At 37.7% G+C, this 23020-nt stretch overlaps 1 protein-coding gene across 2 annotated transcripts in view; it reads right to left on the reverse strand.

Annotated features, from left to right (window-relative positions):
- The window catches only part of csmd1b (CUB and Sushi multiple domains 1b), a 433675-nt gene that overhangs the window by 75060 nt on the left and 335595 nt on the right, over window positions 1-23020 (reverse strand). For both annotated transcript variants that reach the window (XM_081605248.1, XM_081605247.1), the window contains exons 33-45: window positions 19851-19967; window positions 19625-19738; window positions 17730-17825; window positions 17225-17428; window positions 16284-16408; window positions 16088-16184; window positions 13958-14062; window positions 9519-9637; window positions 8268-8337; window positions 7432-7548; window positions 6664-6873; window positions 4655-4843; window positions 2929-3106 (exon numbers count right to left, since the gene is read on the reverse strand). In XM_081605248.1, coding sequence (XP_081461374.1) covers window positions 2929-3106; window positions 4655-4843; window positions 6664-6873; window positions 7432-7548; window positions 8268-8337; window positions 9519-9637; window positions 13958-14062; window positions 16088-16184; window positions 16284-16408; window positions 17225-17428; window positions 17730-17825; window positions 19625-19738; window positions 19851-19967 — 1741 coding nt within the window. The remainder of the gene's footprint in view (window positions 1-2928; window positions 3107-4654; window positions 4844-6663; window positions 6874-7431; window positions 7549-8267; window positions 8338-9518; window positions 9638-13957; window positions 14063-16087; window positions 16185-16283; window positions 16409-17224; window positions 17429-17729; window positions 17826-19624; window positions 19739-19850; window positions 19968-23020) is intronic.

Here is a 23020-nt window from a genome sequence, read left to right on the forward strand (position 1 = left end):
GGAAGGGAGAATTTTTCAGCACTTCCTGTATTTTTTTTTATCAATCTTTAAAACCAATTTCAAACAAATTTATTGAACAAAGTGCACAGATTAAAGGCTTTACTTCACTCATTAAATATTGAATGTTGCTGAAAGGTTACATTTCCTATGGTTGCTAAATGACCAGTTTTAGGCTTTAATGAACATGCCATTGGATTAAACAAGGGTTTTAAAATTTTAATTCATGAGGAGGGTCTGGGATCTCTTGCCTCCTCAATAATTCAGTCTTCTGAAGGTGTTGGAGCTCATTTAACATTATAAAATTCTGCTATTTAGTTGCTTTAAAGGAAAGGAAAGTCAACATTCTGTGGTTTTATTTTGCACCTACATAGCTAAATAAACTGAATTTATATAAATCAAAGAAAAAATATATACACACATGCACGCACGCGCACACACACACACACACACACACACATATATAAGGGTTCTCAAGATACAGCATAAAAAAAAGATTTTATCTTTGTTTTGCAGAGAATATAGTGGAATCTTAAAGCATCTATCATTAATATTTATATAATTTTGTAAATCCAAATCTGAACTGCAATGATAAAAGTAAAATGTCACATTCTAATTTTATAGAGATTTTGAGAACGTCATTGTTTTGTCTGTCTGTTTTTTCTTTTTATGCTACAGAGGGCTTTATTATAATCAAATAATGTAATTATTGTATGTCTGAAGAATGCTTTGACTAATACACCATGGATAAAAAAACATATGTATATTGCCCATATACATATGGACAATCCTTGACCTTTGACTGTGTTTTTTTTCTTTATGCTGTGATGTTGGATCTGCTGCCTACTGTGCTGTTTCGCTGATATTAGGCAAAAATCCAAATGCAACTGGTTAAAGACCACAGGGACAGTTAGCAGCTCCTCACATCTGGATGCATATTCTGTCACATAACACCCCAGAGAAAACAAGGCAGACACACATCTGTGTTGTGTTAACATGATGTAATAAAGCACAGCCAAATTAAATCCACTACGCAGAAAGAATAATGAAAGTTTAAGCTTGGCAGTTTCGCTAAATTTGTTGAAAGAATGTGTTCAGTTAAAATCATAATGAAAATATTTGAATGAATAAGCAGATTTCATTTTATGTAACCCACTCAGACGGTTTATTTCAGAAAATAATCACTTAAACTTATGTTTTTAAAAATCTAACACACCCTTTTGGACCATCACTAATATATTTTGATATAAAATAATTAAAGATTTAAAATGAAAATGCTCATATATTCCATACTTTCCTGCCAAATTTTAAGTGTCTGTACCTTTAAGTGCCCGTAATCAGAAAACCTTCCAGAAACTATCAAATCATTATACAGCAGCATTCCACATGTTAATATCCAAGTTAGATGTGTTTTACTTCTCTGCTTTTATGATGCATTTAATGAAACCAATCCCCATAACAGAACCTATGTTTATTAGAAAATATTCTGTCTGTGCACATAATCTAAATCGAAATTGGATACAAGTCTTCTGCGTGCCAACCTTCCACATGAAAAGCACATTTATGTTTGTCAAGATCAATTACTCAAATTGAAAATAAAAGCAGTAGGTAACTGATTGTAATATTAGGTATCTTTGCCAGTTGATTCTGTTAACATAAAAATAATTGCAAATTCAGTGAGCCTTTGCGCCAGGACCTCTAAATCTGTCTAAAACCTTGGAAGGTAGATGGTGATGGTATTCCACTGGGTCTGCAAAAAGCTCTACTCTCTCAAGTGTCAGCCCCCAGTAGCTTCCAAATATATTCATGAAATACAGCAGGACTGAGCCATCATGTGTGTACTCATCCCACATTACCAAGCTCTTTTGGTGGCGTCCATATATGGATGCAATTTCGTAATTTAGTTCCAAATGAAATGTACCAAAAAACACATCAATCATAAAAATCAATTTGCAGTAGCAGAATAACTCAGTGCAGAGCCTCTCCATGGCTAAATGCAAGGTTCTATGAGCTGGCCAGATTGAAAAACCAGAAGCCACAAAGTGTGAATTCATTGCATCCCCCTTCACCTGCAGCTACTTACTCCCCAGAGCGCATTGCTTGAACCTGAAAATAAAAAGCCAAGTACCAAGTCACCCATCTAAAAGCAAACTTGCAACACCTGCTCAATCCTAATTTCCTTTCTGATAAATCTGTTGCTCATCTTGATTTTTGATAGGATGCATGATGCACAGCCTAGCCGCTCTGCAATCTTGTCAGACCCAGTTGAGTCCTGTTCGATTTGTGAATCCAGATCTGCCACTCCATTCATTACATTTCCCAAACCCCACTGACTCTCATCATTACTTTCAGAGTTCCCAAATCCTCTGTGGGCCTACATCTGGGCATAGCGCTGACTTAGATTGAATTGGTCAGTGTTCCCATTGTAAATGCATTACTCTCACAGTCCTTGTATTGCACTCTTACCTCCACACTGAATCCCATCTTTACAGCAGTAGAGGCGATATACTGATTGCAGAGTGTACATGTGTCTATGTATTAGGTTTAAGGACATATAACCTCTGCTACAAACATGAATTATACCAATTTAAACAGCATATCATTTTACAACAAATTGTTTGAGACCTAAAAGCAATTCTGGTGCATGGCTTTGTAAAATCAAGACAGTCTCTCAATAACGTATGATGAAAGATATTAAAGAAAACCAGTATTAGACATCCTGTGGGGTTAGAGAACACTAAGCGCATCCCACAAGTTTAAGAAAATTTTGATTCCATCGGGCAGCATGTCCATTACAGCGGAACAGGGAATGGGTGAATACATCCTAAACAGAACTGTCAGTGATGCAAAAACTGTACGATGAGAATCCAATACATCCACCCTTTTCTGTCATGAATGCTATGAATGAGTGTGAATTTCCCCAAGACTTACCAGACAGCAATATAATCTGTGACTGGCTCTGTCTGCAGCAAAGTAAAGTTGATGTAAACCCCGTGGCCATGGGGAACGCTGATGAGCCAGCTGCAGTCTTGGGAGTTGGGGTATTCGTTGGGGTACTGAGGTGAATAGATGGTCCCATTCTCAGCTGTCACATTATATCCGCAAGGAGCTGTAAGAAGCAGAATTATGAGACTGTCAGTTTGAAAAATTGAAAAAAGAACAAAGAGACAGGAGTTACTGTTAAACTACAGAAGGTGAGGCATATGATTAAACTTGAAATCGTTCTTTGTGACTGAGGCACAAGCAACCATTTCCGTAGTGACTCCAGAACAAAACAGGGAAAATTCAAAGGTTAATTTATGAAATTAAACCATCAAAGTTAAACTCTATTTATCTCCATACAAATTAGAAATAAAAAAATATATATAATTACATCCTTCTTAATCAATGAAAGAATGTTAATTGGAGTGTTTCCACTAGCACTTTGTTGACTTATCTTTATCAATTAGGTCAGAATCGTTCGGGATGCAAGGCCTTCTGCACCTCAGCATCATCTTCTGCTCCCTACAGCAGATTTTAGACAGGGCTCCAAAATGTTATTATTATTTCCAGTCTAAAGAAACTTATTGGTAAAATAAAAAATATTTTAAGCCTTAATCTGCCAGAGGTATAAATAGGTTTGGGCTTAGTTGTACCATTACCCTCCACTTTGCTTAAGTAGGATTCAATGTAATTCAAGTAAGACATTCAAAGCCTGACAGCCATCAGGCTTTCACGACAGGATAGTTCATTGACTGAGCAATGAATGCAGAGAAATTTCCCATATCTGTTTGGTTTGGTTCAGTTGAAATACTCATGGGCTATTTCCAAGACACTGCCCAGGAAGTATGGCAAACCACTTTAACATATTATCATAAAAGCCTTTAAGGCTTAATTGGGATGAATTGGGATTCCTGAAGCAGCAGAAAGGTACAATGTGGCCAGACACACAGTAGCTTCAATGGCTGAGGAAGCCAGAACTTAGACATGGAAGAAAGGAATGTTCTGGAAAACCTTTTAGCAATTTACAAACAGAAAGCAGCCTAAAATATGTGAATGCTTTAATATGGGAACTGCTGATTCAGGCTGAGAAGACTGTCAAACAGTGCAGGAAAACTTTGACGAGCCCTTCAATTTGTTCCACATGCCCTCCTTGGAAGAGGCTGTGCATGAAGGCGCAGGAAAAAGTTATTTCATCAGAATAGCCCAAGTCACTGACAAAGATACATGTAATGAAATTTATCTGAGTAAAAGTAGTTGAGATGGTTGTAATGTTCAGTTTGGACAGGAAGAAACTCAGTCTATCTGAAAGGTACATTTCTACCATAAGGAAATATTTTATCAGTATTTGGTTTGAAAATATTCCATCTTTATTAAATGTTAAAACATCTTGCCACAAGCGAGACTGTGAGCTATTCTAAGACCCATGTTTCAGGTAGACCAGGGCTTGCTTGCTTGTTTGGTCTGGACCAGAGTCTGGATGAGATTCCAGACTTGTGAACAAAGACGACTACCCAAAAATTAAACCAAGCCCTGTACAAAACGCACTAAAGACATGTTCACGTTGAAATGTTGCAAAGAACATATTGAATGAGTTATAGTTTCCACAAAGATGAATGTGGTGGACACCTGAAATTTAATTCTCACTTAGAGTTTGATTTAATCCAGTTTTTCTTACCCTCACAACGGGGAAAGGGGTGATTCCATTTCCGATTTGTCCCATGGAGGCATGTTAGCACCTTGTGTCCAATCAAAACATAACCAGAGTAGCACTGAAAGGTTATGGATTGTCCAGCACTGTAGTCACTTTTGATAATGTCACCATTTGGGAAAGGAGAAGGATCCTGGCAGTTCTGAAGCTGATAAGCTAAAGATAAAAAAACAAAAAGAACATAGAAAGAAAAGTAACCACAGAAATAGTAGCAATTGGTTTCACATTATTCTTGGTTTTGGTGATCCGAACAGAAACATATGCTACTGTATAGTAAACAGATAGTTGAGGTAAACATACACATATTAGACAATAAGTGTTAAGAGAAACTTTTCTCTCTTATGTGCACATATGTGCATAACATGTCAGCACTTGCTAGAGGAAATACCAGTGAATGCTTGTCTATTAAAGGCATATTTTTCTCTGCATGGGTGTCATGGCAAGTGAAGCCTTTCCATTAAATGTGCCTTTCACAGTAAAAGAAGGTGACTGACATTGAAGTCCTTGCTACCACAAAGGGTGACAGAACAAGTGGCGCCTAAAAAGCACTTGAAAGAACTCGCACAACTCACACAAGGTCATCTCAAACACAGTCTGTAGTGCTCTGCAGTCGTCTGAATCACAGAAAGCATGTTTGGTAAAAGTAGGATCTAAAGCTTAGGAAGGATCTGATGACATATTACAGGATGAAAACATTTTCAGAATAGCCCGTGCTATCACGAACTACGCGTACGTGGAATAATGTGACATTAAAACAATATCCACAAAGCAGATATCCGAACTATTCTGGCTAGGACTTGGAAACTCAAAAGTATAAAATGAATTTTAGAAAAGCAGTAAGCAGAAGTTTGGATGTACTGTATGTAGGCCAGACGAAATGCTTGTGGAAGCAAGAGAACTTACAGTTTGGATATTACAACCAACATTTTGGCTTCAACTAACTCCAGGAACAACTTTCATAATTTTTGTGCTGAAAAGTGCACTTATCAGCAGTGCAATGTCAGAGTGCCAACGCCTATAACTAGAATTAGAGCTCCCTTAAGCTTTTATGTGCCACACTTGGGTTCAAATGGTAGCGTATGGGTACATTTTCCCAGTATGTTTACAGTCACATTTTTGGCTTGAGCACTTATCCAGCTCCGGTTGCACAGGTGTGCACACAGATATGCAGTTTCACGACCTTTTAAGCTTTAAACACCTGAGATTGCATGTGATGCAGAGTGGCACTGGAATGAAGGTACACTCTGCTTGGGTTGTAATCATGAGGTTCTGTGTGTGCTGTAGCCTCTTGCCAAAGAATATTGCTGTCAGGTGTCACTGGGTGTTACTCATTGTGCGGAAGGATTTTGGCATCCCTCAAACATAAAAGTAGGAGGAGGGTGACAGGTGTTACAGTATTAGGGGACTTTCTGTTGCAGAGAAGAAGAAAGAAATTAAGATGTGTACATAAATGTGCATTAGCTTATGTGTAAGTAAGCCTTGTTCTACTTATCCTGGCATACAGGCCCATAATGCAACTCTCGTGTCTTTGAAGTGAAACACTCAGGGCTACAAGTAAAGCCTGCTGGACATGATGCCAGTCTCTCACAGGGGTTTACTGGCAATCCATCTTTTTTAATGATGAACGAAAAGCCACAAGGTTTTTAAAGTCTTTAGCATGACTCATCCAGGGATCAAAGCTCGAAACCTCGTAGCAATGTGTTTTTTCATCCCATAAATCATTTCTTTGAGTTGCCAGGCTTTGTAATTTGGCCGCTAGGTTAGGGGTTCTTAATTTATTCTAAGCCTTTAAGAAGACTATTTTTTCCCCCCTTAATAATTTGGGCAACCACTGTCACCCCCTACCTCCCACCAAATGAGAACAACAATAACAGCAGACTTATTTTGAATTCAGCCTTGTTCTATCGTCGATGAGGCCTTCGGTCAATTTCTGTGGTCGTTTCTCAAAGCATACCTTAAAAATGACTGCAACTTACCCTGGTAGATCAGTCTGAACCCTGGCCTGTTCTCTGAGTGGTCACTGTAGAAGTGGATGATTGTCAGGTGAGTAGTGCTCATCAGTGGTGGTGGAATCTGTGAGCCTGTGAATTGACCAATGAGAGCAGAGCTGTGTTGTGGTCCGGCACGGACTTCAAGAAAGTCGTGGTTGTCCTCCGAGGAGAAGTTCTGGAACTGAACATGGGCTCCTAGTAAACAAGCATAAAAGGTACATGTTCAAAACCAGCAAAAGAGAAAAAACACTAACAAACAACACGGTACGTGATAACATCAAACAAATCAATACTAATGTTTATGCATGAAGTCACATGCCAGGTGACTTATGCTGAATAGGTCTAAAGAAAACACAGTTGTCTCCAATATCTTAAAGATCAATACATATGCTGCATTAAGCCCCTTAACTGTCACCCTCAAAACACTTACATATTGTCAATCGGTCCATTAGGACACCAGTTTCATGATGACACTGGTGCATTTGAAATGGCCAATGTTGTCATTTGCAATTTTAATATTTATATATGTGGATAAAACCTTTATAATCATTTGGGTAAACATGTACCAAGGCGTCTGTAGTAGCCTGTATGTGTGTTTACAATGTGGTCAGTCACCAACTCACATATGAAAAATATGCGGGAGAATTTGCACTAAAAAAAGCATGTCTACGTGTCCAATATAAGCCAACAAATATACCTAAAATGACATGTTCTTTTGAGAAATGCTCCTTCATCCAATAAAGCCTAACTCACCATATCCAGCTGGCAGGGTGATTTGCCAGGTGCAGTCCAGGTTGCCAGGGTAGTTGCCAGGAAAACCTGGACTGAGGATGACACCACTCATCTCAGATAGGACCCCACCGCAGCGTGCTGGCAATGAGCGAACATAAAACATTGTTTATAAATGTGAAATATACTCTGGGGATTGTTGCTTTTATCCTTAACAAATGTGAACATGAATGAGCTGCAAAAGGTTTCCAAAGTACTAAAATGTGTGCTGTAAAACTAGAATTAACAAAAGAGTAGTGGCTGTTGAAGCACATCGTTAAATGAATCCTGATATGTGAACAAGTTTAGCGGGAATTGTCTAAAAAGAGCTTCTGAAGCTGTTGAATAATTCAATCCTAAACACAAACATGACCTTGACAAAGGTCAGAAACACCAACTTTCCAAAGCGCAAATTCTGTTGGTGCTTGCACCATCTTACACCATTATTTGACTGATGGCTGAACTCACAACAGTGGAGAAACTTCTTGGTTTCAAAAACTTTATTGTAGACTTAAAAAATATACTAATGGAATAAAAATAGATATGAAAAAATATTTCGTCCTTACACCTCAGAAAGATGAGTAATAAATATATTTTTTAAGCAGATCTACAGGGGGGCATTCATTCGTCATACAGTTGTTTTTTCTTTCTATTTTGTGGAAGTACAAAAGTTTTAGATGTACCTCTCTGTTCTAGCACATTGCCATGTAATATTCTGTGAAGTTTGTGCCTGCAGGACATCATTTCCTTCCCAGTACAGAAATAATTCATAAAACAATGTAGCCCACAATAAAATGTGTTTGTGTTTGTCTGGGCAATACCTATGCAAAGAGGTGGTGGGTAGTTCCACCGACGTACAGTGCCAGGCATGCAAGAGATGTGTGAATGACCCTGAAAAAGATAATCCAGTGTCTTAGATTTATTACATAAAAACATTAATACATTCATTTTATACTCCGGGAAAACATAAATAGAATTGAAAGGTGATATTTAGATACAATGTTAGCTTTTTTTGTTTTTTTTTTAACAATCAGGATTACCAAAATATTTATATTTGCTCAATGCTAGAATAATGACAGAATTCTTCCCCAGGGTTCTCACAATAGTTTGCTGGAATTTGGACCAGTTTCTTCTGACAGAGCTGGAGTAGCCGAGTCAGGTTTGTTTGTACCTTTTTAGCTCTGTCAAAATTTGTTCTAAGTGACTGAGATCATGGCTTTTATGATGGTCACCCTAAAACAGCCTTTAATGTTATTAAGCTATTTTATAACTCATTTTATGGCATTCCTAGAATGACTATCCAGACAGAAGACTCATACTACATGTGCCCAAGCATTATTTTTCCTGGCTGATGTTCTGAGATGATCCTTTAAAATGTGAGTGTTGGTCTTTCCTGCCACACCCTTACCTCAGTTTTTGGACTAATGGCTTCTTCTTTGCTGAATTATATTTAATTTAAAGTTGGTAGAGAGCTTGTTTAACTGTGGATAAAGCTACCTTGTCAGCTTCAGTTAGAATTTTCACACTGTCTTTTTTGCTGCTGTTCTGGGTTTCTGCATAAACAGCATAAGAAAAGATATCCAACTCTATAAAGCACTGTCTGTCATTCGCACTTCCTGAATGGCATTGTGGCTGGACATTATGTAATGCAGGTGTTTCGGGTGTTGCCTCAAATACATTAACATATGGATCTCCCCAGTCAAATCATATGTTGCAAATTAACTTCTTTAAAAGCAATTTCTCTCTCATCATAATTTCAAATGCATCTTTTTAAACTGCGTATATATCCAGTATACAATTTTTAGACATGGAATTATATATTTTTTAAAAACTCTATTTATACAGGTTTTTTTAACATGTATATGTATTTGTTTCAAAAAAGGGCATTTTACATTGAACCAGCATTGTTTTAATGTGGTTCTTCATTGTTGCTGACCACTTTTCACACGTAACTCATGATTACAGTGTGGAGAACAATGTACTTTTAACAAAACTGTGTAATTTAAAGGACATAATAATTGATGCATATCATAAACATCACAGGGTTGCTGTGTATGTTGTGTGATTATTACCTGTAGTGTGTAACCAGGTTCACAATGGAAGGCTACCACCTCATTCACCATGTATCTGTCTCCTGTTTTTATGCCGTTTGCTGGGATCATTGGTTCAGGACAAGTGGTCAGCCCAACCGCTGCAACAAAAAAGAAAAACACACAAAAAACAAAACAGATTTTTTTTTTATTACCCCAAAAGTATATTTTAATGCACGTTGCTGTTTTTTTTTCCCTGAGCATTGCTAAGCCCCTGGGTTAAAAACCATTGACCTGAAAAAGTAAATGCGATATGATCGTTAATTCTTAACATTTTAAGCAGAAAAATCCCACTTCCACAAACTTCCCATTCTGAATGTTTTTAAACCTATATTTTAGCATAAAAAAGCAATTTATTATGTGTAAAAGCAGCAGGAAATCTCTTCCATTTTGCTTTTCTCCATTCATAGGAATTTGACCTTTTCTCAAGGCTTTAATTATTTGTAGCACACTTCTTACTAGCTTACATATGTATATAACATTTATTTATTACAGCACATAGATTTATTCCATCTCTAAAAAAAGTGAATAAACTTATGAAAAGAAATGAGAAAGTTGTATTTATTATTTTTGAACAAATTCCCCAGCATAAATTGACAACAATATTTTAGATTTGATAAGTACATGAACAAAGAAAAGTTTTAGAAGATAATAACCTGGCAGTGAATTTGTATTCCCAGCACAAAATAGGTTAAACACATCTCTAATAAGTTTGACTGCAGCAGACCCTGAGACCAGTAGAAGTGCATCTTCACATTTGTGTGCGAGTGCGTTTGTTTGTGCATGTGGAAACATCCGCGGGAGACTGCCCTAGAGCTGTTACCATGGCAGCACATGGGCGGAAGATAGGTAGGAAGGAGGAAAGGAAAGAAGGAAGGAATCAAGAGAGGGAAGGAGGGAAAGACGAGGGACTGCTTGGGTGATATGCTTGTGTCACTGGTCGTGTTGGTTCATATCCACATTCCTACCATCAAAAGGAAGTGATCCAACTGTGCCCACACACACACACAAACATTCAGGCGTGCACATCCAGGTGGCCCGTAGCACCCCTGAATGGCATTTGTGAGTCTGCATGGATGGGTGAGTTTTACATGAGTCTGCTTGCTAAGGGGGAATGAGGGAGACTTGAATTTTTAAAGGGACTATAAGTAGGAAAGCTGTGTGAGGCTTAACATGCATACACACACGCAAACAAACACAGACAGTGTATTATTAGGCAGAGCATCAGTGGGCTGTCATGACAACTGATCGATGAAACTATTCCATTTGGCTGGCCATCTTTCTCTCTCTTCTGCCAACACACAGTAAGTCCTGACTATGTGAGGCTGGTCATGCCCAGTAAACTACTGACAGCACCACAAAACATCCCACCAGGGCTGCTCCACTCCTGCTGGACATCGACAGCAGTTAAGGCTAACTGACTGGATTTACCACACTTCCATTTTAGCTTACGAGAGGACAGACAAGCAAGAGAGACATTTCCCCTCATCCTTAGGTGATCAGCGTAGAGTGCGATGAAGAATCACTGCCAGAATCATTCACATGTCTCATGGCAGAACATCTAAAACGATCTGCGCCGCAGAAAGAACACAATGTAGCGCGCTAACTGTGAACTATCGTCTCAAAACAGCTAAAAGTTGACTAATCTCTGAGAATGAGTTTTATGAGAAAAACAAGTTCCATTTGGTGATGAAGAGCTCTGTATAGAATCTCTTCAACATATCCAAACTTGGATTTTGCGGTTGCTGAAGTCATCATTTTCAGAAAAAGTAACTATCCTTCAAGAAACAACTGATGACTGTATTGTAGTTATACAGTTGTAGCTACTTCTACCTTTCACTTGCCTTAGTTTAGTTTTCAACTACACACAACCATAGTCGGAAATTATATTTATAATATATGGGTGTGGATAGGTTAGCAAAGGATTACTGACATCCATGGCAAATTTAGATTTAAAGTTAAATTTCCCCAACAGCTGCACATGCCCCGTTTAAATACAGATGGGAACACAAAATGATCTATTCTCAAACATGAGCAACATATTTTTTACATTTCTAAAACATAAACTGTACTGAAGTGTTTATATAGTTTCATAATCTGTCTTTCTAGGTGTAGGCCATCACAAACTAATAATCATGTTGCTGTAGCTGAAGCTCCAGAGTAAAGATTAAATTGGCTCTTTGAACAACAAGCAATGTAGTCACAAGAGGGTGGCACTGCGGTTTAAAGTAGTTTACTGTGAGACATTTTGAAAGAAATATGTGCAGCAATGATTTCACTCACCCTGGAAAGTTTATATGTGAAAGCAAGAGCTACATTTTATCTGTTAAGAGATAAGAAGAATTCCTTTGTTTTGAATACTTTCATCAGGCGGACAAACTCTTCTGAGTCATTAACAGTGAGGAGGTTATTCGCTTTCGAGCCTTTTTATTTAGAGAAGAAAAACTCACTCGAGTTCTTCCCACTTCTGTTGATAACATAACAACTTTAAAAATATAAAGTTAGCAGACCTTCTTGACAGTTCAAAAATAAAACTTTGTATCATCCATTTCGGATCCAATTAATCTACATTTAAAAGAGTATGCATCTCTTCCTTAGAACCTAAAGAGTTTGCAAAGAATCAAAGACCCAGGAATCTTAACCAGTGAAGGCCTGCATTTATTTACTTTGACTTTCTCCTATTAACATCCAATATTTACATTAAAAAGTGTGGTGTGCATTTGTACAACCCTCTGAATCAATACTTTTTTGAAATACGTTATGATGCAATTAGAGCTAAACGGGTGAGTTTCTACTAGCTTCGGGCATCAAGGCACTGAATGTTTTCTTTTTCGCAGAACAGCCAAACCTCAGTCAGGGTATGTAGTTTGGTATGTTGTTTAATAACACCTAGTTTTCCTTACTTCAAAACTTCAAGACCTCGCCAGTGTGTTCCTTGATCTTCATGATGCCGTTTGTCAACTAATTATTTCTATCAAACCTCTGGGGGCCACATAGAAAAAATTACACACAGGTAAACTCTTTTCAACATTTAGTTTTGAGAGTGATTGATTGCAATTTTATTTAAGGACATTAGAGTAAAAGGAGATGAATAAAATTGCACATCACACCATTTCATTTTTTATTTTTTGACATTTAGCTTCACACTTCTTGACATCTATCACATTAGTTTTTGTTAAGTGCTTTGAAGTTTGCAGTTGTAGCATTACAACATGTAAAAGTTTCCATGGATATCAGTTATAGAGATGATGGGCAGTAAGCCACAACACATTTAGGACTAGAACAAATTAGCGTGTCTCTTGAGTCATGCTGCTGCAGCCGAGGAATGTAACATGCTGTTATTACAATCTGTACTCCCCAATATGTATACATCATAAGTTCTGTCATTAGCATTTTCTTTGTTTTATGGCAGATGACTGGGTCTATCTTTCCTCTCATCTAAAACGCGCAACTAATTTAAGGCAGATGAATTTTTTGCCGGTTTCTACTAAAATCATCTGCCTTTTTGTTGTTGGTATTGACCAACATTGGAGACGGTATTAACTGTATCATCAACAACAAGCCGGTAAGTCTGGCTGGTTAAAATCAGCCCAATTCTCGATTAAAAAAAACTATTTCAAACCAATAAACAGGAAGAGCTGCCGTAACTCAAGGACTTAAAGCCCTCAAACTCTAATTGTGGGTCTGGTAATAAAAGCTAAGCTAGAAAGCTCGGAACAATGCCATTCAGAACTACAGCGAAGCAAAAATATAGGGAAAAATAAAAACAAAGTCTTCCAGGTTTTCATTCCTAGTAATGGCATGTCAACTCACACAGAGATGACAAAAACAGTGATGCGAATGTGTGCACCCACCTATAAATCTGAACACCACGAAATGCTCATTCATACACACTAAAACTCTCACATATTCTCATAGAAGGGGACATGTTCATTGATCTAGAAGTGATTCTAAGCTAAAACAAGTACAAAGGACTGAAAAGCACAGCTATGCCCTGACAGGTGTGTAAATGCATGATGGTAATGCCCGTGTCCATACCTGTTTGGTCTGCATACTTGTGTACCCATGTGCCTTCGCATTCACTGGATTTATGTGCATGCCTGACACAGGCAAAGGAAGTCTGTGTTTGCGTCTGAGCCTACATGAATTTGTTTGTGTCCCTCCAGGTGAGCGTTGTGTGTGTGTGTTGTGTGTGTGTGTGCGTGCGTGTTTGCTAGAACCCGGCGCTCAGCATGTGTGTGTGCTCTCGGGCAATACCAGTTCAGGTCACTGACTCTCGTTATTTGATGTTGAAGCTTTGGCAGCAGTATTGTGTGTTTGTGTGCATTTCTAGTTAGAGAGAACACGATTTTATAGTGCCTTTGAAGTTTTATATCATCAAGCATTTCCTTTTTGAAGCCAATCCATCTCCATTAGCTTACTCTTATATTCCAGGTGAAAGCCTGCTGCTACCACACTGATGTCACTCTGAAAGTGCAGGAGTAGCTGATTGGATGTTGAGTTCAGTAGAGCAGGAGCTGTTGTTCCTACACGACACATACACAGACACACACACAAAACAAAACATTACAATATTGTACAAGGTAGGTCTGTCAGTATTATTTAGCATGCTTGCATTGCTTTGAAGTCAAACTTACAATAATAAAAGCTCAAAAATCATCTCAAAATCCAATTAGGGATTCTTAGTTTTCATAGAAATGCACAAGCTGTTTCCGTTGTATCAAAATCCAGTCTAGAAGGCAGTGGAGGGTCACGAGCCTAAATACATTTCAGAGTTTGTTGCTGAAGTATGAACATCCCTCAGGTAAGGAGAGACCTATTCTTTTTGTGTTTCAAGGATGAGAACTCAACGAGGGACGACCAAAAAAGGCCAAAGATTGTTAGAATTATTATTTTTATTCCTATCATTTTTTTTTTCATTTGCTTAAATTTTGCAATACTAGTATGCCTTTCTTTTATTGTGTCATAATTGTATATTTTTATGTGATGCTTCATGTCTCTCTTTGTTTCTGTATTTATTTCCTTTTGTTTTTCTGGTAAATAAGTTGAATTAATTTGTGAAGGTGCTACACAAACAAACTTCCTGGCTTTTCTTAAAATAGACAGTTAACAGTCACCTCAGATTTAAAACATTACCCTTTGAAAATAATTGTACAGTGTTTCTCATTCGACCATGTGAATTGGCCTTTTTAAATGCATGACTCAAGAGGCTGTAAGCATAAAGAAACTCAACACATTTTTAAACATCAAGGAAAATCTTATCTATAAATTAATGTGTGCTATTTTTGATGTGCTCCTTTTTTGCATAACTTTTGCATTTATTAAGAAAAAAGAAGAAAATTACAAATACTTTCAAAAGTGTAACTTGATCAAAGTATAACACTATTCACATTCTGAGCACCCTCAAGTAACAAATGCAGAAAATATTGGGTTAATTTATCAAAGAGAAGGTCAGGTATTTCAGATGAAGCAGCTCTGATCATTCAGTATCCCAAGATAAGGAAATCTTCATCAGTGTAGACAAAGTGCTTGCATAGCTCAGCAGGAGAGTGTATAATATCATCGGCTCATCACTGTGACATTTTCATTCATGGTGTCTCATTGTGTGAGACAGATGTTACAAAAAAGACAAATCTGGCTGTTATAGAAAAACATTTTAGCTGCAAAACTAAAGCCCCAACCAACATTTTCAGGATAAAACTGCTTTACTACAAATGATAAGATATATACTCGGTTTATTCCAAACACTTGATTTTGGGGAATAAACTCATTTTTCTATTTCTACTAATAGTGTGATGATATGACATACTATTCATGTGGTAAAAGTCAATAAAACTCGTGCACAATTTGCAGTTTTTGTGCTTAAAACTGAAACACAAAAACAACACCTGCAAAAGCTGCACAGAATTTCTCTATTGCCAAAAAGCATTTTAAAGAGAAGCAGTTTTATCTGCCTGACTAAAGGTGCTCAGTGGTCAGCATTAGATCAACATGGTAGTAGTGGCCAGCTCCCAGGTGCATTCTTTATAAAAGGGTACAGTTATATATTAAATTTGGGTGTGTGTGTGTGTGTGTGTGTGTGTGTGTGTGTGTGCGTGCGTGTGTGTGTGTGTGTGTGTGTGTGTGTGTGTGTGCGTGTGTGTGTGTGTGTGTGCGTGTGCGGGGGTGTGTGTGTGTGTGTGTGTGTGTGTATTGCCCTATATGTGGCATGTCTTATGTGAGGTAGCTGTGAGACAGATATGTGCTTGGGGCAGGGCACAAGGGAAACTCTACAGGGAAATTGTAAAAGGTTATACTTTATTAGTGACTCTCTTCTTAGTGTCACTCTTTCTCTATCCTTTTTCTCCATTTCTAATAATTATTGTTCACTATTTGAGGTTAGAACTACACCAAACACTTAAACATATTTTTACAATGCTAAACAATTATTGTGTGTCTCTTTAGTTAAGGAATAATCATGTGCCATACAGCCAATTTTTTATTTTTTTTTATTTTTTATGTCATCTGCAGTTTTATGTATCTGACATGTTTGACCGCTCAAGCTGTCATACCTGAAAAGGATCCCAGTTTTGGAGCTGTCATGTCCCCTCCATCATAGATCTCCAGAGAGTCCCAGTTGTGTTCTGTCGCAAACGTCATAACTTGGATCTAACAACAAAACAACAATAATCACTTGCAAAACTACAACAATCCTGTACAACTGGTGCATTAAAGAGCGACAGTCTAACTGCATATATATGTGTGTACCTGTATTCCTGCTCCTTCACTGACATGGATCCTCCACAGACAGTTTAGAGCATTAGGGTATGGCTCAGGATAGCCAGGAGACAATATTGTACCTCGACGTTCAGTCAAATTGCCACTGCAGGGAACTAAAACGGAGGCATAAAATATACATTTTTGGCAAAATTTATACACCAAGTAGGTTTTAATTAGGACAGGACGATGGAATATAGCCTAAAATAATAATAAAAAATAAAAAAAACAGAATGATGGTTTGAACGGAGCAAGAATACATTAAATTATTTACATGTTTGCAAAATGCCAGCTCTCAACAGTGAAAGGTTTCACATTGGCATAGATAAAGTTTGCTAAAATTGTAGTGAAAATAAAAACAGTTACTTTTGTTGTCTATTGCAATATAATTAACCAAGGCAAAACTACTTAATAGGTTAAAATGTTTTCATTTCTCTTTATGTAAAGTCACTTCTCAGACCTCACTGGTGTCCAACCTGTTCTTTCCTTAGCAGTGCTACAATGTCATTTCTTTCTTCTGGAAATGCTGTAACAATGTATATCTGAGTTTTTCCAAATATTGCTTATTAAATTTAATGTTAATTAAATAATGTCTAATCTTTTTACTACATTTATTAAAACATAACTAAATTTATGTAAAATTCAAAATATTTTAGAACAGAGAGGAAAGTCAAAAATATTTCTAAGCATAAATTAAATTTATCTAACAAATCTTTGAAAAAGGTATCTAAAAATGTGATTTGCATTTGTTGAAAGCCATATTATTTTTTGTTTTAGTAGTTTGTCGGTCAAAATTCTGTGATCCCTACAAACTGATGGTCTTTTGTGCAACTTCTGACTTATTTAATCAAAATCCAGTGGCAAGCTTCATTTTGGATGTGTGTGGATTTGCCAGTTGCAGTCTTAATATTACGCAGGTCTGATCTCCTCACCTATACATGTAGGTGTCGATGCGTTCCACTGTGCGAGGGCACCTGGTACAGCCTGGCATCGAATTGCGCTGGATCCTTTCAAAAGATACCCAGGACTGCACTCGAAACGGACAACGGAGCCGGCTGAGAACTCCGAGCCGATTCGTCTGCCGTACCGAGGCTCTGGCACTGAGCTGCACTGACTGTCGCTTGTGCGAGGCACAGCTACAATGAAGAGATACGTTCAATTGTATTGAAAGAGAATAATTAAATTCATTAGTAAACAGGTTTTCAGACTCATGTGATTTAATATTCTATAAAAGAAACAGAATTTTGGATTATTAAAAGCTGTAAGCCATGAACCGACAAATTTACTGAGGGTAAAAACCGACATAAAAAAACTGATGTGTTTTAAATTTTTTTTTTAAGTAGTTAGTAAACCATGTAATTTTTTTTTTTGTGAGATGCATCTGTATTTAAGTGGGGAAAACATATTTCATCTAAGAAATAAACAGCAACGAGTTACCTTGGTAGACAAAATGAAAGCCTTTAGCTGACTGGCCGCTCTTGGCATTGAACCGAAGCATGATCTGATTGGATGTTGCCAGCGGCAATGTCTCTCCTGAAATAATTACACACGTACAAACATGATATTTAAGCTAAAGTTAAAAACTGAAACCAGCATAAATGTGTCTTTTAAACATTAGTTTTAAGAGAAATGTTACACATAAAAAAATGTAATAAATCAAGTAATACAACGGTTCCATATAAACATCCATGCACACACAACAGCCGTGGTTCACTGTTTAACACTAAGTACTTACCTAACTGTCTACACTTAACTACACTGGTGTATTCTGATTATTTTTCAGCAGATATCACTTTATATTTCCCCTTTATGGTTAAATATAAACATTGCACATCATTTAACAGTCACACACAGATTTAAAGTGAACCCCCCCCCCACAAAGACAGACAGAGGAAGTAACAGTAATAAATGAGGCGAATGTGGCCTGGTGTGGCTGACATTTAGAATCATCATTAGCACTGTCATGATGTGTGCATGTGCGCGTGTGTGTGAGTGGGCTTTATAGAGATGCTTGTGTGTTAATTTGTTTCCGTGCCAAGATAATCAACCAGTTAGATGGAACAATGCAACACAAAGCTGTTTGCCCCTCTATATGTGTGTATATGCGTGTGTGTGTGTGTGTGTGTGTGTGTGTGTGTGTGTAGGTGTATGTAAGAATGATATAGATGACATTATTTTCTATAGCCTGCTGTGTTTGATTGTTTTCCATTCCAAAAACAGAAAACACAAACCACAATGAACTCGGGAATAAGTCACACATCTGAATGCTATTCAAGCTGGCTCTTGTCCTATTTAAACGAATTGTACCTGGAAACATAATGATTTAAATTGCAGCACCATTTCTGAAAGAAACCATGGCATCTACAAAAAAAAACAAACAAAAAAAAAAAAAAAACGTGTTCATAATTCCACAAGCATGTAGATAAATGCTTTCTAAAGATTATTTACAATTTATTATTGTTTGCTTCTATGATCAAACTATTTGGCACCTAAACAGTTTAAGGAAGGTTTCTGAGCTGGAGTCCAATCTTTTGATGAACACAAAATTGACGAATACACGATCTCCAGAGAGGGAAACCTAATGTCACATTCATGGATATTTCCCTGCAGTGTGCCTGCTAGCAATGACAGAAACTTATATATGAAGTAAAACTCAAAAGCAATGGCATCACAGTTCGCCATGAGCAATGTTAATCAATATTTCCTCATATTACATTCCTCAAATTTTGTGATATGCATCGATTTTGCAACAGCTGTCAGATTTAATCAATGCACGGTGTGTTACTGTGCAATGATTCAAAGCTCTGCCAAGCTTGGATGACTCAAAGTTGGAGGGTATGCAAACCCATGGAGGGTTCGGCTCCTGTACTGCAGATCGTGCCGTACCACTGAGACTCTCTGCTCTGCTGATTTCTTCTTGTGAAGACATCCCATAATAAATTTTCACCAAATAAATCACTGTCGAATAAATTGCAATAACGACTGGTGTGACCCCGTTCTGCAGCCAAGGGGGCTATTTTTTTTTCCCTACACCCATTTTCATTAATAACCCTTCTTAAATTTTCTTTAATGTTTTATCCTTTTAAACGTATTGTACACGCATACAATGGCAATAAACTCAATTCAATTCAATAAAGGTAAGGAGGATTAAAGAACAAAAATTACAGAAAAAGAAATGTTGCGACTGAATAGGTGCTTTTCCATAATTGAAGGCCTTCATGACTATGGTGAGCATGCTAGCAGCTTAACAGTAAGGTTGGCGATACTCTGTAAACACATTGAAGTCTCTCACCTGTGTGAGGTTTAGAGCTAGAACTAGTCAACATACTCACCTGAATGGGATCCAGCCAGGGAGCTGAGCAGTCGAGCATTATCATTGGCTCCATCAAAAAGCTCCACTGAGTCATTCATTGCCGTCTGGAAAACAGCAAACTGACCAAATACCACTGCAAATGTCAGAGAAGAAAGTATGGAGAGAGAGAAAAAACACCTTAGTATTACCTGTATTAGTATAACTTTGAAAGCAACCGTGTTCAGTGTCGATAATGAAGCACTTACCAAACTGTGGGGACACAGTGATGTGATAGGAACACATCTGTCTCATGGTGTAGTTTAAAGGATAGTTTGGGGATAAAACAACACCCTCAGATCCGCTGTAGTGTCCTCCACACGGAGCTATCCACACAAGGAGAAATAATTTAAGCTGTTAGCAAAATCAAGTAAATTTAGAACACTCTAGAGGAACCAATTTGCTTCTATCCTTCAATACATTATCAACAAGTATGACTCTCCTCTTTATGGACATTTTTAGAACAGAGAAGTTGGAAATGATACAATGATTCCAGGTCTCTGAAAGGGACAACTGAGACAGCCAGTTTACCAGTGGTATGCATAATAACAGTGTTATAAACATACATTCTTCTGAAGTTTATTATATTAGCGTCAGAGCTATCCGATTTTAAAATAAATTTGGGTAGTTCTGATGCTATAATTATTAATAATTAATAATCAGTGGAAATCCAAACACACACTATCATTCCAGCACATAATGAAATGATAGAAAACACACTAAAAACAAAGATACACATCAAATGTGTTGTTCTAGTGAAATCTGGGAACAGTAGTTTTATCCTTTTGTGTAATAATCATGGGGCTATGAAATTGCGTATAAAATTTGATCTTGCAGGCCAAGCAGCATTCAACCTGCGAGCTCTGAGCTTTAGATGGCTGTTTTACAAGAACTTGGTTTGTTAATTTTGATCACTCCATATATCAAAGCATGGATTCGCTTCCACTCACCTGTATGTATAATTGGAATTGCTGCTACAACACTCAATTTGTCACATGATTTATGTGGCAGAGAGAGGACCAGAAGATTTATTTCCAAATTTATTAGCTCACTTCTGTATGTCGTTTTTGTATTAGTTTCATCTCCCCACTGGCAGGTTTAATCAGATAGCAGAAAGCAAAAGAGAAATGCCTCCACCTTGATTCAGTGCTAACACAGTGTTAAACTTTTAACATTCAAATGTGGCAGTGAAACAGCCACGTTAGATCAAAATGTCCTTTTTCTTGGAAACTTCTCATTATAAACATATGCAGTTATGTGAATGTCGTTGCAGTGTTTCCAGGAAACAGGGCGCTTGGCTCACAGTCATAAACACAAAGATAATGAAGAGTTAAAAATAAGTAAATAAGTTACTACTGTCTAAAAACCTCGGACATCCACTTACAATCGGAAAACTGGTCTAGTTATGTTTTCTCGGATTCGTATCTCCTTGTAGTGTTCAGTAGACATCCTTGTTCTGTTCTCTTTTGCATAAAGCCAACTATACTTGGTTCAAAGGTTTATTAGTGAACAAAAAAAATGTTTGCCTTTGGTTATGTAACATAAAATAACATAAAATGTATTGCTATTTGATTTACATTTGTAGGTGAGTACAAGGACACAGTCATGAACATTATTAGTATTTTTTTTATGCATCTTGCATCTCCTTATGTGAAACTAAGAAATGTAATGTTGATGCTGTGACTTTTAGTAGTAGATTGCAGATGACTCTGAAATAAAGACATCCTACTAATAGAAACAACACAGCAGCTGACTCCAGAAGCATAATTATCTCCACATTAGATTAAAAACTTGATTTTAACTTTTGAAAAGCACATTTGCTGCATGTATTCTTTTTGCCAAACCCTCTCTAGATGGCTCATTTTTCTGAATATAAAGAAAAAAAAAAAAAAACCAGCGGGACAAACACTAAGTGACTAAACTTTTGCAACCGGCGCTCGAAAACAGTATGTGATCTGCAGCACAGCAGTGTTGTCTTAAAAAGCCTATTAACGCATTCAGCAGCAGCAAGACCTGTGAGAAACAGGCCCGACTCTGGCTCAATTCATCTTTTGCATCCCAGAGAGAGCAAGAACTCTTGTCCATGAACAGTATGTGGGTGTGTGCACACTTATGCTCTTAATAAGGCAGAGGTCACTGACCTTTATGTAAGTGTCTCTGAAAGTGAGTGCACAAAACAGCTGCAAGAAGCCCATCGGTCAATGTCATCTCCCCCAACACACACAACACATTCTCCCCGCACATTTTCATTCCTCTCCTCTTCGCCCTCTCTGGCCCTGTACTCGTCTTGTCTTGTTGCGGTTGCTACGGCGTGAACCTCCGAGGGTCAGATCTATTATCCACCAACGTCATTAGCTGTGACCCTTAACAGATTTTAATTATCATCGCCCCTGTGCTTGTTGAAAATGCGAGAGCGTACGAGTTCAAAGTTTGATCCTGCTCTAAGACACACGGAACAACACTTTGTGAATTAATCTGCTGCCAAAGTCAGGGGGCTCTAGTGCTGAGATGTGAGGATGTGATCTTTTTGTACAGGATCATAAAGCTTAAATGCTACCAGTTATTAGCTGGAAACATCCCCTTAAACACACCCTTGAGGGTTACTCTTTCAAGTAAAAACGTCAGCATTTTGGTCTTGTGAAAACTGAGCATGAAAGGCTCAAAAAGTACACCAGAGAGCCCTCAAGCACTTTCAGTTTTCACAGTAGGGCATTCGTGAGCCCCCGAGGACTTTTCTGTAAGATGTGCCAAAGTCTATGAGACCAGACGCGTACACATTACGACTCGGTCCATTATGTTAGCCAAGATTTGCTCAGGGAAATTGTTCCAAATAGTGAAGTAAAAATTCTTTCAAAACTTCGTTTCCACTTTTCTTGTATAAAGTTGTTTCATATCCACCCACTCATCTTACTTCACTCCACTTCTGCTTCTTTCTATTTTCTTCTTGTTTCCTAAAGCTCCACAGTAATAACCCCCTTTTTTTCACTTCTCCCCCTGACCTTAGGCTGTGATATTGATTGATATTTTGGATTGACTTTTACTGTTCTCTCGTTTTCAAACCCTTGGGTCTAGAGGTCTTGTCTTCATCTACCCACAATCCTCCGGTGGTGCTGCTCTAGGCTCGGGTGTCAGCCTCATCAGAAGCCTCCATACACATGCTTTGATCACTCACACCCTCTCCCTCAAACACACACAAATAAATGCAAAAAAAAAAAAAGCCATACAAGTCAGTCTCCTTCTATCACACAGCCGTATACTTTGATCATCTACACACATACATGAGACTTCAGCAGTCCTACCTCTCACTACCAATATATCTGTTGTTTTTTTTTTTCTTCTACTGCCTAAATACACACGTGAAAGTATTAACAGATGACTA

Source organism: Poecilia reticulata, chromosome 3 (assembly GCF_904066995.2).
Source record: "Poecilia reticulata chromosome 3, P_reticulata-male-v2, whole genome shotgun sequence".
Classification (NCBI taxonomy): domain Eukaryota; kingdom Metazoa; phylum Chordata; class Actinopteri; order Cyprinodontiformes; family Poeciliidae; genus Poecilia; species Poecilia reticulata.